The 16,830-nt window shown below is 40.1% G+C and overlaps 1 protein-coding gene across 1 annotated transcript in view; it reads right to left on the bottom strand.

The window, feature by feature from the left end:
• Positions 1 to 16,364, bottom strand: part of abr (ABR activator of RhoGEF and GTPase) — a 207,245-nt gene extending 190,881 nt beyond the window's left edge. Inside the window, exon 1 of the mRNA XM_074671740.1 lies at positions 15,285 to 16,364. Coding sequence (XP_074527841.1) covers positions 15,285 to 16,086 — 802 coding nt within the window. The 5' untranslated portion in view covers positions 16,087 to 16,364. The remainder of the gene's footprint in view (positions 1 to 15,284) is intronic.
• Positions 16,365 to 16,830: the final 466 nt, after the last annotated feature.

The following is a 16,830-nucleotide window of genomic DNA, read 5'->3' as shown; positions in this document are numbered from 1 at the left end:
GAGGTCATCACAAAAGGATCTCCTTACTTGTTCATGACATGTCAGAAGGTTGGGCCTCAAATATCAAGGTCTGCCCATGGCTGTGCCCTCAACAAACCTCCGGAGAGTTGACAAATCAGAGGGAAGGAGGTTTGTTGAGCAGGGAGCCTTAAAGAGACAGCTATCAAAGAGATTCAGACAGGCTGAAATAATTTTAAAAAAAAAAACGTGACAGTGCAAAAGTTTTTTTTTTTAAATCTGTAAATCATATAAAGCGAGTAGAGGGATACCTGAGGGAAAATATAAAGCCTAAAATAAGACACAATACCCCCTCTTTAAGGTACCAAGCTACTTTGCTGAGAAAAGATACAATCACTCCTTAAAGGTTTAAGTTCCTGCACTACTTTATGTTCAGGCACCATAATGCCAGGATTCAGTAATGCTTGGGTGTGAAACTCATATGTAAAAGATAACTACCAACTTTTCTATTTTTAAATTTAGGTAAAACTACATTTTGTAAATGTTAAAGACAACATTAGTTTGTTGCGATGAGGTACCAAAAATACTTTGTGAGCTCTTAGGAGAGGTTGTGGTTTGTTCAAATAATAAGTCACTTTCAACGTTTGGTTTCGATAGTACCATGAGAAGTGTTTTCCCTGCTCAGAGATGTATAACTTTGGGGGTTTCCTGTTGATCTACAGCCCATTAAAGCTTGCCAGTAACAGCACAGCTCAGTACAGTGCAACAGAAGTAGATGGACCTCTTTAGGAGAAACACTTCCGTTACATCTGCATCTGTGCAGCCACAACAGTTAAACCATCAGACAGACAAAACAATAAAAAACACATGCTTAATTTATGTCACCCTCTGAGGTGTTACATTATTTTCACATCAACTAATGAATCAATTTTCTATTCACAATTCTGCATTTGGTCTTGCACCTCCCTCTCCTGATTACTCATCACAGTTCTCACAGTTAATGGTTTTGTCTGCTGACGACAGCAGACTATGAGAGAACAGCATTGCATCATAAAATCTGGGAGGTGACAGTGAATACAGAGTGTCTCTGAACCTGTGACTGCTCTCTGGAAAGTCCTGGAGTGATGAAAGAAGAAAGAAGACCCATATAATGTCTTTTAAGGTAACCAGGTCCTGCTTTGATAGATGAAACGGTCTCATCAGATTTAGAGAGCCCTGTGAGGAAGCCCTGAGAAACAGACCTGACCTTTCTGTTTGTTTCCGTGCATGCACCTGCTGACATACTGTGCAAGATGTGTCAGTGGATGAGAGCGTCAGTCTATATTTAGGTGCAGGTTTAAGGTCGATGCGTCTTCTGCATGCATGCAAATCTTCAACTTCTGCATCAAACTCATAAACAGGCAATGATGCAGCAAAATCAACACCTCCTCCTCGTTCACAGATACATCCTGTCTGCCTGCCTGCCTGCCTGCCTGCACAACCCTGACAACACATCCATCTCCAAGGTAACACTGAGACAAGTTGCTCCAGAAATAGTTTTCTAGTTTTGTGGATTTTGAGGCCACAGGCTGCCTTCACTTTAAGGAGATTTTAGATTTTAAGTGAAAATTTATCAAACCATGGGAGGCCTATTGGGAGATGAATCGCATCTGAGTAGCTAATAACAGTATTTCATCAAGCTGAAGAACCAGCAGTATTTAGCCATGTTTTTTTGTTTTGTTTTGTTGGGTTTAGGTGCCAGCCCTCCATTTTTTAAGTATAATTTACGTATGTTTAGGAATCAATACTACTTTGTTAGGTTAAAGTATCACACTTTTTTTTTTAAGGCTCCAAAATCATTGGTTATGGCTTCATACAAACACTTAGTCACCATAATAAGGACTGTAAATTTATATCAAAGGCACGACTCTACCTGCTCTCAATGTATAAGAGTGAAGTCAAAATATCTCCTTCCCATGTGCCCAGTATTATGCTAGTGAGGAGCGAGGCCTGAAAAGAAATGTTATCCATTCAAAGTTTAGCATGCTGGCTGAACCCTGATCATTATGACTGAGGAGGTTTAATGGTCAGCTCTCCAGTCAGTCATTACAGGGAGCACTAGAAGTTTTTGACTACACTTTAGCAGAGCTGCTGTGCCGTCCTTCTTTCTTTTTTCAGTCTATGTTAGATACCAACACTACTTCTTTCAAAAACAATGCAGGAGCTATAAGAAAGAGGAGTTGCAAAAGTATTGCCAACTAAGTGACGCAAAAAAAAAAGGAAAGAAAAACAAGTCTTTAGGCTGCTGTGATGAGCGAAACACAGAGAGGTTGTCATTTTTATGTTAAGTTGTAATCAACAAACACTTGGATACAAAAGGATTAACTGCATTTTTGTCAATCAGGAATAGGTGATGTTGAAAACAGCAGGGTTGCAAGAATCTGCAGTTCCCCCAGTGGCCACTTGAGGCTGGCTGCAAAAGTTAAGTTAAAGGGAAAAATTAACCATGTTCACAGCCTAAATATTGCTGGCTCTGAACGATATCATACCTGACTTAACAGGTTTTTTTTCCCCTGTACGACTTTCAACAACGGTTTGTTGGAAATTAATCATGAAGGCTCAATATGGTGTTTCAGGAAGTGTTGCTGTATGTTGTGAAATCAAAAATCCCTGAAACTAGGATGTTTGGTTTACAGTGACTTAAATCAGAAGAACAAACTAAATCTCAATATCAGCAAATGATTTTCAGCGCTGCAGTCATATAATCTGTTTCTTTTTTCTCTCCAGCTTCAGCAGAGAGGTAAAGAAGAGGCTGACAGACCACTGCAGCAGCAGCAGCCGTATGTCTGCCTCTGCTCTGCAGCTGTGTTGCCTTGGAAATGACTGAGACGAGCCAGTTTTCAGAGCTTCACCCTTCAGTCTCAGAGAAGTGTTGTGGTTTGAAGCCTCCACTGTGCTGTTGGAGGCTGTAGAAGCTGGCGCTGTCAGTCTGTCAAACATACACAGTTAAAACATGTCAGAGGTAAGGACACAGGATAGTTACTGAGGCCTCAAAGCCTGAGAAGCTGGACTTCACGTGTATTCTGTAAGAGCTCAGACAAATCGAACCCAGTGAGTGTGTTCAAATGGAAACAATATGACAGGCTCATAGTTGGGCTGTTTAAGGCAAGCCTGAACAGGCCTCACTTATCTGAGTGAAGAAGAGCCAACCCAAGGGAAGGAGAAATATGTGTGTCAACCACTTTCTAACAGAGCGACAGGAACAGGTTTGTTCTCCTCTGTGACGACACATTACTGCTCTCTTTTCTTCTCACAACAACTTTTAAACTCTGGACTCTGCTCTGGCTTTATTACATCTAATGAGCATGTTCCTCCATTTACAGAACAAAGACATGAAAACTGAAGCAGTTAGCAGATGACATAGCATGTGCTGCCAAGCCTTTCTAGGGATACAGCTTTATTCATCACAGAACATTGTGCCAGAGTGCACGCAGAAAGCTGTCAGGTCTTAATTTTTTTGAAATAAATCCTTTGAGAGGATGGGCACCAGCACGGTTTCCTTCAAAAACAATCAAAAAACCATTAATGCAACCATTATTCTTTGCCACAATTAGCTGTACAGAGTCCAGGGATAATCACGCAGACTCTCAGAAGCTGCTCACTAAGACTCTCAGTTTGAAAATGAAGGTGATCGTTTCCCAACTATGGCACTTGCTATGGCTTAAATTGAACCCTGAAACATTTGTTGTCTTCAATTTGCCGGACTATTTTTAAGAGAGAATACAGTAATTCTCAGATTCTTTCTACCAGATCATTGTTATTATCGTTACCTTCCTCTGCTCTCACAGCAGAGGGGATAGTTGCTGGAACAACGCACATAAGATGTTGTGTCTTACCTTCAGGCAGCGTTTCTCAATCCTGGTCCTGGGGACCCCCTGCCCTGCATGTTTCAGATGTTACCCCACTCCAGCACACCTGATTCAAATGAATGGCTCGTTATCAGGCTCAAGCAGAGCTTGATGACGAGCTGATCATTTGAATCAGGTGTGTTGGAGTCGGGAACATAAAAACATGCAGGGCAGGGGGGGCCCAGGACCAGGATTGGGAAACACTGCCTTAAGGAACACTCACTGAGATCTTGACGTTTTTCTTGACAATTTAGCTAAAAAACTAGTTGATTAAAAAGTACTACAGGTTCAGCTCAGTCAGTCAAGGAGGCATGTCATAAGATAAACTTAAAAGTTAAACTATAATCAATATTTAAATCAATGTAGGACCACCGTGCCAATAGTAGTCCTGGAAGCCTGAAAGGTGCTGCAACTACCAATACTATACCGGTGTTTTCATTTGACAAGTGAGCATTTTAACTGATGACTTTCAGCTGGATGGGTATGCAGTTAATGTATTGATAGCAGAGTCTTTTCAGTACGATATTTACTTGTACTCATCAATGGGGATAAAGTGATTATCGGTGCCGATATTCAGCATTTTGAAGCAGATTGGCATCTGGGATATTCTGGCTGTGACAAAGCTGTGCCTGTGGTAAAGTACCGGAGAGCAGATGTATGTTTCGAAGGTAAGTTTAGGCAAAGGACTCCCCTGAAAGTGTAATAAACATCCCAGTCCCAGTTTTTTTTTACGTAACTTCACAAGACTTAATAAGTGAAGTTTTGGAGTTTGTATTATTCAAAATTTTGACACCAACATTTTCACTGTCACTGCACAGGACTATCAGCTCCAGATATTAATTCTTGGCCTCCTTGACCAATAATACTTGGTATCCGTAATGGGCCTGAAAAAACCATAACAGTCTACGAACTACTCATCAGGTATGTCATCAAGAAAGGACTTTACAGGCAAGCTTGGCCCAGCGGTTAAGTCCCAATCCATGTGCTCGCAGCATGGCATCGCTTCCAGCCTAAGTGCCTTTGCCATTTCCGGCGCTCTCCCAGTTTCTGCGCTACAAACTCTCTACAAATTAAAGTATAAATGCACAAAGCAGTAAAAATAAATAAAACAGTAAATAAAGAAATGACTTCACAAAGAGGCCTACTGTTGTCCTTACAACTTCAACCACTGGCACGTGAGGTGAAGGTCGCCAGTCTGTCATACGTGCCAGCTGATGGTCCTCTTTAGCTGCTGAAGTTATAGTTCATAGACTGAAGTCTCAATTTCTAAGTTGACACGTGAGATTTAACAGAACAAAAATGTGTGCACTATGTGTTAAACTAACCACCGTTAGTTATGGCTTCACAGCCTAAAACATGTTGTCAGAAACTTAACAGTAGTTGTTTTGCAACCCTACTCTTTTCTATGACTAGTTTACTCAGGCATTTGCTGTTAGATTTTGTGGGACAGTCTCCACTATCTGTTACACAAGTTGCAAAGACCCATGCAAAATTTAAAATCAAAAGTGTCACAGTAAGATGATAGACATCAAACAGGATATGAGCTTTATGGTTGAGCAGTGTGACAGAGCTGAGCTGTTCTACATTCACTGACTGTTTGCTGAGTATTTTTAACATTCATGCTAGCTCACCAGTCAAAATGTAAAATTCCTCATGACTCATTTAAAAATAATTCAACCAAGAACATCCCAAAATGATGTCAGTCTTCAAACTTAGCTCTCAGTCATGACACTTTGATGCATGCCTATTAAACTTCTTAATAGAGAAAGGGTTAAAAACAGAGAGTTCTGTGCATTTTCCCTTTGGGTCTCAGTCCAACACAGCTTGTATGTACATGGCAGTGCTCATAACACAGATTTTGCTGATTGTATGTTTCGGCAGGATTTTACCACTAATACTTAAACTCTATACAGTTCAGAACAGACTTACTTCATGTAAGATTTAGTCTACAATCTACTTTAGGGATTCCCAACCAGGGGAAAGGTACACGAACACATTGCAGGGGGTACATTGGAAACATTTGATAAATTTTTTCCAATAGGGATGCACCTATAAGAAAATTTTGGCCGATACCGATATCCGATATTAACATTGCTGTTATGGCCGATAACAGATATTTACCAATATCAATATTGGTAGAAATAAAAATAACAATCTGAGATGATCAAGTTGCGAACATACTGAAAATCATGCAAATGAATATTTCAATATCTCAAATTTGTTTTCCTTGTCCTCTCTTCTTTTGGTAGTTTAGACGTTGACATAGTCATAGAAAACAATATTATTTGGGTCTTGAAAGATCATTCAAGATGGCTGGCAGCTAATGAGTTAATATCAGCCCACTCCCACATGTCAGCCGATGCTGATATGTAAAAAAAAAAAAAAAAAAAGATAAAAAAATTTGGCCAATACTTAACACTGATACGGATATATTGTGCATCCCCAATATGGATGGGTACCTTACATATTTGACATGATATGGTACCAATACCCGGTACTTGGCAATGGGTACTGGTACTCAACAGTACCAATTTTCTGTACTTTATGGGGGTTTATGTGGTAATAAAAATATTTTTTTTAATAATAAAATATATATTTTTTTAACTTAACATGTTTATTCTTCAATATGTAATCTTGTAATGCTGTGTTCATGTCCCGCCTACTTTTCCACTCCCTCACAGTCACAAGGATGCATTTCGGTATCTAAACATGGTACCTTTAGATTCTACATGAATCGGTACCAGGTACTTTTGACAGAATTTGGTCGGTACCTACAAAGGTACCTAATCCCTAATCCCTAATTCCGAATTTGGCAAAAATTGAGATAAGCCGTTAAAAAATGGTATGTGTGCGCATCCAGTTTCCACAGGGAGACAATAACCTGTGCCACAGCTGCACCAAAATCAAACAGATGCTTACCTGCTTATGAAAGACAAGTAAGCCCAAGTGCCTCATTAAAGCTCAGATGACTGATGAAAAGAAAGTAAAGCTGTCACAGTGAGTCTAAATATTATTTCCTGAAGTGTTTTGTTCCTGATTTTTAAGTTTAAATGCTTGTTTAAAGGGGACCTAAGGTATGTCAAAGAGGCTCAGGGGTACACGAGACAATAAAAGGTTGGGAACCACTGATTTCCATGATGACTAACCTTAAAGTGTTTTTCAGAAGGATTTTGAGATAACAACCACATTGGGCCATTGTGTGTCAGTAACATATAACTGTATGTCTAAGTTAAAGTGACCTTTGTTCCTGAGGACTGTTATTATTTCCTCTGTTGGCTGTTTTCTGAGCTTCAGAGGAGTGTGTCAGAGGTGAGAAGAACAGGAAACAGTTCCCCAAGAAGAGCCTTCCTGTTGGTGAAGCTCTATGTGAAATAACCTGATGAACTTCAAGTCAACTATCACATTCAGTATGCCAGCTGAGTCTTTATCACCTATTAAAACAGTGAGTCATCACTCAGAGACAGCGGTACAGAAAAAAACAGAAGCAGATCAAAGATACAGCGGGCTAAAAATAAACAAGGTATTACACTTATTCTGCCTCAATCCTGCTCCTGTTTGGACTCATTAAAAGCAGACATTTCTACATTAAAATGCTTTAAATAGTCAGAAGAGCTAAAAACTGGAGTCTGCCTGTCATTCTTAATAGTTGTGCAACCTGAAATCATGACAGGCCTGGACTGATACAAACCAGTGTGAGCTATCTGAGATGTGTTGTTCTACAAATGTTGAAAGACAAAAAAAAAAAAAGGGAAAGAGTCCTGAAACAATAACAGATTACTGCAAACTGATGAATCAGAGTGAATCAAGCTACACACACAAAGGCCTGACCTATAGATGCAGAGTCACATGACCTGATGGGCGACATTTTCCCAGCAAACACACGTTACACAAAAGCACCAGAGTGAGCAAGACCCCTGGCATTAGCACACTGCTGGTATGTATGTGTGTGTGTTTATGTGTGTGGGAGTTAAACTGTGCTTCACACTGCTGAGCAACCAAACCTGACCTCACCGCCAAGCAGGCTGAGGCCCCAAAATGCTCCGAGGTTTTCTCACAGTGCCACACACCCTCTATTGTTTGTAACCACAGTCAAGCCTCTCCACTGATTATCCAAGCTACCAGAGCAAAACATCAATATCCTGCTGGATATCACTGATAGAGTAGATTAAAAGGCTTACAGTAAGTGCTTGATGTTTACTGACCGACACGTTGGTGAGAAATCTACTACAGCGGAGGAGAAAGTGTTTAATTTGAAAAAAAAAAAAAAAAATCAATGCAGGTGTTTTCTGCTTCTTGGCAATAGAGTTTTGAGCATGAGACAGAATGGAAACCGCCTGCCAACACTTCTCTATTTCTTTGATTCTCACTTAAATTACATAATCCAGTCATTTCCCAATATTCACAATGCAGAGCAGACTGTATACAGCAAATCACTTAAACACCATCGACAGTAGAAGAAAATGAAAACATGTGCCAACAATTAGTCCCTGAGCCATCCATAATCCTCAGACATTCGCTGCTATAAGAGACAAAGGAAAAAGTGTGTGTCACAAAATGCGTTGTGTCTGCTCAAAAAGCCTTCCTCAATCTATTCTTATGTTAAAGTTAGTCACCAACTCTTGACTCATGACGCGCAGACAACACACTCAATGTTGCCACACTTTCTTGAGGAAGTAAAGCCACAGCGTGTGCATGAATCCTGCTTCTTGACTTGGAGTTATACGTTTCAATCCTTACTTCTGAGTGTTTTTATGCATAATCAAATGTATGACTTTTAGAAATAGACTAATGATGACACTTTGATTTTGTTGCAGATCAGTGTGAGTGTTCCTGATGAACTCACACACCCAAAGAAATGCTTCATTCTATTGAGCTGTACATGGCTAGTCTTTTTCTTGCTGTGAGTTACAAAGGAGGAATGACAACCACTCCCATAACATATATGCTAAACATGGAGCTGGTTTACTTGGTTTATAACCTAGATCTGTAACTTGATCCTGATTGGTCAAAATCTTTAGAGGTCCGCAAATTTCATCACACTCAGGTAATAATTAGACAAAGTTTTTTCTTATTTCTTTGAAAGTACCCTTGAAATTTCATAAGATTTTGGTGAAAATTAGCGCATAATTTCTGGCCAGATTCTGTTTTGCAGTGCGCCTGTACTCACAGAGTCTATCACAATCAACCCCACTCTTGGTGAATATCACATCTGAAGCCTTCAGCTGTATCATGTAAAACATTATAGGTCTAGTCATAAAGGTATATCATTTTGCATGTGAGCGAACTTGGTGAAATTAAATAACAAATAGTTAGCTATCAACTGCTTACTAGAAATTGAATTATTCACTTAACATTTCAAAGGTAGTAATCAGAGGAAACAATGAACCTAACTTCTGTTTTCAAGAACTAAGCAACTATTTATCATAGAGGTGTCCCAGTCCGGTATTGATATCGGATATCGGTCCGATATCAGCAAAAAAACAAGTATCGGTATCGTATCAGAATGCATCTAAAATCTCTGATATAAGCAGTTTCTGTTACCCACTGGTTAATAATAAATGGGTCAGTTTTTCCTCATACCTACTGTTGCTGACTACTGTTCTTTGTTTGAATAATATCACTTAATCAAGCCTTTTCTAACATGACGGACATACTACAGAAAAAGTAATACAAGTATGTATGTTTAATGCTGATATTGTATCGGATTGATATCGGTATCGGCCAATACTCAATGCTGCAGTATCAGTATCGTATCGGAGGTGAAAATGTAATATCGGGACATCCCTAATTTATCACCTGCTTCTCTGGAAATAGCAAAAACATTGGGATACTTCTAAAAACATTTTATGGCGGGTTGTGATTTAGTTTCAAATGAAATTGGAGTAAATTTCAAAGATACTGGGAAAAAAACAGTAACCTACTAGGGATGCATGATATTGGATTTTTGCCGATATCGGATATGCCAATATATCAAAACCCCTTTCACCCGATACCCATACCGATAATCACAAGTTTGTTTGTTTTTTTCACTGTAAAGAAAGCTAAGTCTATCCTGTACTGGAATTTATATGTTGCTCTTATTGTGATGCTCTTATTTGTTTAAGAAACACACATAAAACAAGACAAAAAACATTTGATTTTACCATAAATAAGAAATGTATTATTTTTTCAACCTCAAGACATTCAGTATTGAAATACAGAAAAACAATTTCTTTAGATCACATGAACTTTAAATGTACAATGCATTTTTAAACATAACCAAGTTGCATTTGATTATTTTGGAGCTACTGTAACAACCTGGTGACAGACACAGAGCTCTGCAGTGCAAATAAATGAAGTGCTACATTTTATTTAAGGAGCTTATTTTTCAGATGGAAAATAATAATAATCCTAACTGAATAGCACCTTATCGGCTGTGCATATCAGCAGAAATTTTCATATCTGCCGATACCGATAAATGTGTTTTTAAGCTTTTATCAGCCCATACCGATATTGTGCCGATAATATCGTGCAGCCCTATAACCTACCAATTGTGACTTGTGACAGTAAATTTGGACATTATATCAAAGAGGTTATGTGCTAGTTTCAAAGAAATAAGAAAAAACATTGTCTAATTATTACTTAAGTGTGATGAAATTTGCAGACCTCTAAAGTAAAGTGTTACCAAATCTTAAACCAAGGGTAGATAATTCATGATTCAATGATCTAAAAACCTAAAGAGATCATTGAATCAGCTCATTCTTTTCATGGCCTTCCTATGCTCACACTCAGGGCCAGATTGATGTAGTTTTTAATGCAGACCGAGCACATTGATGCAGACCACAAGTTAACAAACAACACGTCCACCACATCAAGTGAAGTGACTGAATAATAAAGCTGCACAGACAAAGGAAGACAACGTTACATTTCACAGCTTTCCTGTGTTCTCTGGAGTTTGTGATGAGCGTTCTTCTCATTAAAAGGATGTCAGATAATGCTCTGTGCACAGCACAGATCAAGTCAGTATCCTGTTGTTTACCATTTGAAACCCCATTTTTCAAGTTTAAGTCCTTATTAGATCGATGAAGATTAAATGTGGAAGGCTTTGTTCTGCCAGACATGAGATGGTTGAACTGCAACACCAGATGTAGTCTGTGCTGGTACTTAACTGTATAAAAGTTTGATGTAATCTTGAAAAGATGAAGATTTCTTCTGCTGTTTTCATGTTGAGACCCACTTAATTTTTGAATTCAACTTAACAGTGTAAGGTTTAGTGTACTTTCACTCTGATCCATGTCTTAATTTTTATTCACTGTAAAATATACTTGGCAAAAGATGGTTAACTCACAAGGACTAAGTGTATTCAGAAAGGCAATTTGCCTCAGAAGTCCACTGGGACTTTTTTGTGTACAAAGGAAACTAATTTGGTTTTACAGGTCAGTTACTCTCCAAATAGTCTTGTAAATAAACCAGAAAAAGAATGTTGGTTAAATTGAGACTGTAATCCTGCCATTAAGGAACATTACAATATACTTTTTTCACATTACCCCCCCCCCCCCCCCCCCCCCCTATTTGTGAGTGTTTGCAACCTATAAAAAAGTCCAGCTGATATTCACTGTTAAAAATGTTTTTTTTCTTTTTTGACAGTTTCATTTCCTAAAACCCAAAACCAAACAACACTGCAGCTTCCTATGAAACTGTCATAAATATCTTAAAGTAGACTATATTATGTACAGTCATTTCCTTCCGAAACGCAGTGTAAGGAAGGTATGTGTTTGTTATATGTGGGTCAACACAGTTGTGTAACCACCAAGATCTCTGTCAATGTGCCGTCCTGTACCTAAGGTATATTCTCAGAACCCACAGGGGCTCATCTGACATATATTACTAAGATAAAGGTGCAGCTTCAAACACTGAAATATTGTGAAATGGTTCAATGTTTGCCAACAATTTTTCAAATAAATCAATGTTTAACATTGTAAACACCTCATATGTATCTACGTCTGGTTAAGTTTACTTGACAGTTTTCCAGAAGGGAATCACTCTACAAGGAGCGTAAGCCAAAGACAGTCATAGCTGAAAAGGCTGTTTGTTTGCGACATGCTGTATAGAGGCATATTGTACATAACGGAAAATTGACTGGTAGGGAAAAGTGTGGTAGGAAAAGGTGCAGCAGCAAAAGGAATAGCCACAGCTTTGAGAAGGCTGTCAGGAAAAGTTGATTCACGAACTGGTAGAGCTTGATGTCTGAGCATCAAGAGCCAACATAGACAGAAATCGTCATCCGTCACATCCCAGTTATCAAGCTACACTCCTAAACCTGGGAAAATACAGCCCCATTTCCACCAAGAAGTCCGGTGTAGATCAGTACGGTTTGGAACGGGTTGGCTCGGTTAAGCTTGGTCCTGTTTGCATTTCCACATCCAAACATGTTCTCTCTTGGTAGGTGGCAGTGAAGTCGTATCAGGGCTTTCGTTGTCAGTGTTTTACCCAGGCTTAGAAGACAAAGAACTTGGCTGTTGCTTCGTGGTCCAAAGTCCTCTTTTAAATTGAAAGTCAATTTTGCATTTCATTCAGAAATCAGGGTCTCAGAGTCTGGATGGGTTTGGAGGGAGGTAGAGTTCAAGAAGTTTGAGGCTTCCTCAGTCTTTGGCCCTGTTTCTATCAAGCCATTCAGTTCGGGTTGTCTCGGTACAGCACGCATTTTGTGGTGTTTCCACTGACTAATCCCGGAACAGATCCCCAAATAACCGAGACGAGCTGTCCTTCTTTTTGGGACCCTACCATTGGGGTGTCAGACTAAGGCCACGTTTACACGAAGACTCCCACAAAGATTCTTCCTTTGCGTTTCCAAAAGTCACCCGCGTTTACATGAGGACTGCACGAAAACAATCCGTGTTCATACAACTCCAAGAGGACAAGTCACAGCGATGTAGCCAGGCCAGTAGTTGGCGATGTGGATTGTGTGTATATATGCTACTCGGAAACCAGCCATCATTGTTGTGGTTGTTCTTTCTTTTTCTGCCGTTCTATTGTGTAAGACGGTTGGCATTCCAACCTTGAGGCGCATTACCGCCACCAACTGGACCGGAATGGCTGAACTGGAAGTTGTGGCTGTGCACGCAACCTTCATCTGAAACTGTGGGTGTGCATGCGTGACGTCAGCGTTTCTCCCTGAAACGCTCTGCTCTGTGTGTATACGAGGCTGGATGGAGGAGCGTTTTGAAAACTCTCCACTCTGGAGAGCGTTTTCAAAGGTTTCTGTTTTCAGCCAAAACACAACGCGGTCTTATCTAAACGCAGGGCCAAAATGCAACAAAATGTTTTGGGATTTGACCGTTTTTGGTGTCGTGTAAACGCGGCTTAAACTGATCCGATCCCAGAAGGTGGAGCTACAACACTGCAGTCCATTGATTGGTCGAAAGAATCGTCACCTCCAATGCGACAGCGGCTGTATTTCTCCTCGCAGCACACACTCTTCCCAAAAACAAAGCTTGATTGCGCTTTGTATCAAAGAGCCACGTGCCAATCACAAAGAAGACAAATTGCTGGATGTCTCCCATCATTGCTCTTTGTTAGCTGTGTCACATTTCTCTTCTTCATTGGATTTATTAGCCGGGTACACCATGTCATACTGCTATGGCATCACGCTATTATGTAACTGATGCAGCTTTTGGCATAGGACTTATATTCTGCCAACCAAGAGAGGACACGGTTGTCTATGGAAATGCAAACAGGATCAGGAAAACCCAACCACCAAACAGAGAGTCGCTCAGGGCTTGAATACACGCAACAAGGGCTTCAACACCACCTTAGCAGTTCTATAGGCTGATTGGCACCAAAGTCCAAACCACACTGATGATTTAACTTTTATTAAGGAACAGTATTTTTCTAGAGTATGACGATTCTGTATATTCAATCGTTTCTGACTAGTTTTGAGAAAAGTGCTAATTTTAGATACTGCATTTCAGATTTAATGAGCTGGAAGCCTTAATCATTTGACATCTAATTAAGATAGAATATATGAAAAACTGCCTTCTTGAATTAAATCACAGAAAATAAACTAAATATTTTTACAATATTCTGATTTTTAAGTTACATCTGCGCACTACTGGACTAAAACACATCTGTACTAAAGGTCAAAAGATGACGGAGAAAATAATTTCTATGCGGGCACCAAGATGCTTGTTTTTCCTGTTTGACATCTAACTTAAAAATATCATGTTGCAGACTGTGTGATAATCTGTCCTGAACAGTGGCATTGGGCTGTTACAACAGTAGGTAATAAGAGTCGAAACTGTCACGTGATGACGTTTATTGGTCAGAGTGAGTGCAGGACAGTGACAGAAGCTATGTTTAAGCACTGACTAGTTGTGTGTGAAACACAAATGAAGTTCTCGTAATGAGAGAGAAACCACTCTGCCTATTAAAACATGCAGATTTAATTAAGAGGATAAGGTAGATGTTATAATCCTCTTATGTCCATTTGTCAGAAAACATTAGTGCCTGTGGTTCCCTGATGCAAAGGCTCCTGCCACATTTTAAATGTCTTCATAATTCCCTGCCTGACTTTCCACAGTCATTGATGGTACAGCCTGTTCTTTAGTCATACGTCAGTCACAAACAAGATGACTTTTTTTTAAATAGCACCATTAGGAGAACAAGGAAGTCATCCCCCATCTAAGGTGCTTTGTTTTCCTTCTTTTCAACCAATGACCAAACAGCCCAATGAAGAGCAATTCTATGACGTAACCCAAAAATACCCCCCTGGGAGCACTTATTGAAGTTGCTTGGAAAGAAGGCAATATTACCAAAAACCAGGGACATTGTTTACAGTAGATTTCAGTTTGCAAAGCCAATAAAATATGGGTCTTGAGAAAATTGTAAAGTCATTTTTTACAGAGGGGTGTGTGGTATTTTTTTTTATGACAACTATGTTAATCCTGACCAAAGGTAATTATTTTTAAGAATAAATGTATTTCATCATCAACTAAAAATATATTCCTTTTGGGAAAATATACAATAATAATAATAATAATAATAATAATAATAATAATAATAATTATTATTATTATAATAATAATACATTTTATTTATAAAAGCGCTTTTCACAATACTCAAAGACGCTTTACATATATATATATATATATATATATATATATATATATATATATATATATATATATATATATATATATATATATATATATTAATGTTTGGATTTTTTCATAATTTCATTTTCTTGATAAATAAATTTTATAAATAATATAATTGTAGACACTTAAAGGCTCAGGCTACACTGAGTCAATAAATCTGATGACTTCAGAAAGATGGACTTCCCATTGCAGCTGCTCTGTTGTGCCATGTCATCTTGTTATTGTGAAACTGAAGTGTCTGTGTCTGTAATGTTTGATCATTAACTCTTTGCTGATCTGGTTGTACCGGAGGTGTTTGCATTACCTGCTGAAGATGAGTCGTCATGGTCCGAGCTCAAGTACCCATCACTCCTCCTGTCCGGGGTGCTGCACCCAGAGCCCCGGGAGGCTCTGCGGAGAATGTGCGGGAAGGACGGGGACAGCCTGCCGTCATCGCCGGAGTCAAACTCCCTGCTGTGCCTGAAAGGCCGCCGGTTGTCCCGGTAACTGCTGGAGGTCACCAGGTTGTCCCGGCTCGCGGTTTTCGGAGCCAACAAGTTATTCCTGACAAAATTTTCGTTCAGCTCCGTGTCCTCGTACTCCCGGTCACTGCTCACCTCGTTGTCATTCGGCTGACAGACGGCACTCTGGGCCGGGTCCACTCTCTGAAAACTGGGCTTCCGCGGCGGGACAGGGATGGGGACGGGCTTACCTGTCTTCCCGCTGAACCTGCTCCTCTCCCGGCCGAAGGGGCTCGTGACTCCCGCTGTGTTACCTGCAGTGTGGAGCCTCACGCCTCCAGAGTCGGACACCTTGGACATCCTGTGACCGTCGCCCTCATCCACTCCTCGCTGCTGTTTGATAATATTTCCCGTTTTAGCATAGCCGAATGTTTCAGCATTAAAGTTTTCATCCGGGTGGTTTTTCTTCTGTCGAGACATGGTGGTCTGCAGGTAGATCACCTTGAATTTCTCCTCCGCCAGCGCCTTCTGCAGCCTCTTCAGGTTGCCTTTACATGTCTCCAGCTCTGACTCGATGTCCTCCACTGAGTTCAGGTCCATTTGAGGCACTTCTCCGTCGGGGAATTCATTCCTCCAGTGTTTTGCGAATTCCTCCTGTTCCCACATTTCGGCGTTTAACCCGGGCTTTCTGCCAACCGCAGGCTCGCAGTAGTATCTGTCGGAAGCGCTGAACTGTTCTGAGTCTTCACCGAGAAACAGCGGCGTGTGTGTCGCAGATAGCAACCCTCCTATCTGCTCTGATTTCTGCTAAACAACAGCCTGTCAGTGTTTACTTGACCACTTTGTGAACATCCTCAGCCTCTCTCAAACACAGCAGACCTGCGTGAGCGCCCTAAGCGTGTGCACCGTGAGCGTGTGCGCGCTGCGGAGAACAAGTTTGTCACTACGCTGAAAACTTTCAAGACTTCCTGTATTGAGACGTGCTGCCTTCAAGTGCTGCTCGAACAACTGTGTTTAGCATACCGTTTAGTCAGAATCAAGCAAAATCAATGCAGGGTGGTCAGACAGATCAGAGAGTTGTATCTGTTTGATCGTCTGCGACTCACTGGTCAGCATCAAGCGCCTTGTGCACTTTTTTAATACAGCTTTGGTGGTGTTTAGACGCATAGCTCTATCTTAGCTAGTTCTGTCCTAGTCTGTGTGATAACCTAATGTAAAGGGTGGCATAAATGATATGTGAGTAGCCCACCTTATGTATGCTAATTGGATGTACCCAGGGGAAAATTCCTCCAGAGGGATTGGGACACTTGTTGTTTGGGTGTTAATGTAAACAAAACAGAATTTTATTGTTCGCAAACTATTTGAAGCCCGAATTTACATGAATTACATTACATTTACATGAATTTCCCT

Source organism: Halichoeres trimaculatus, unplaced genomic scaffold (assembly GCF_033239565.1).
Source record: "Halichoeres trimaculatus isolate MK-OKI-2021-1 unplaced genomic scaffold, fHalTri1.1 fHalTri1_scaffold_6, whole genome shotgun sequence".
Classification (NCBI taxonomy): Eukaryota; Metazoa; Chordata; class Actinopteri; order Labriformes; family Labridae; genus Halichoeres; species Halichoeres trimaculatus.
The sequence above is the reverse complement of the archived record's forward strand: the minus strand, read 5'-3'. Positions and strand labels throughout refer to the sequence as shown.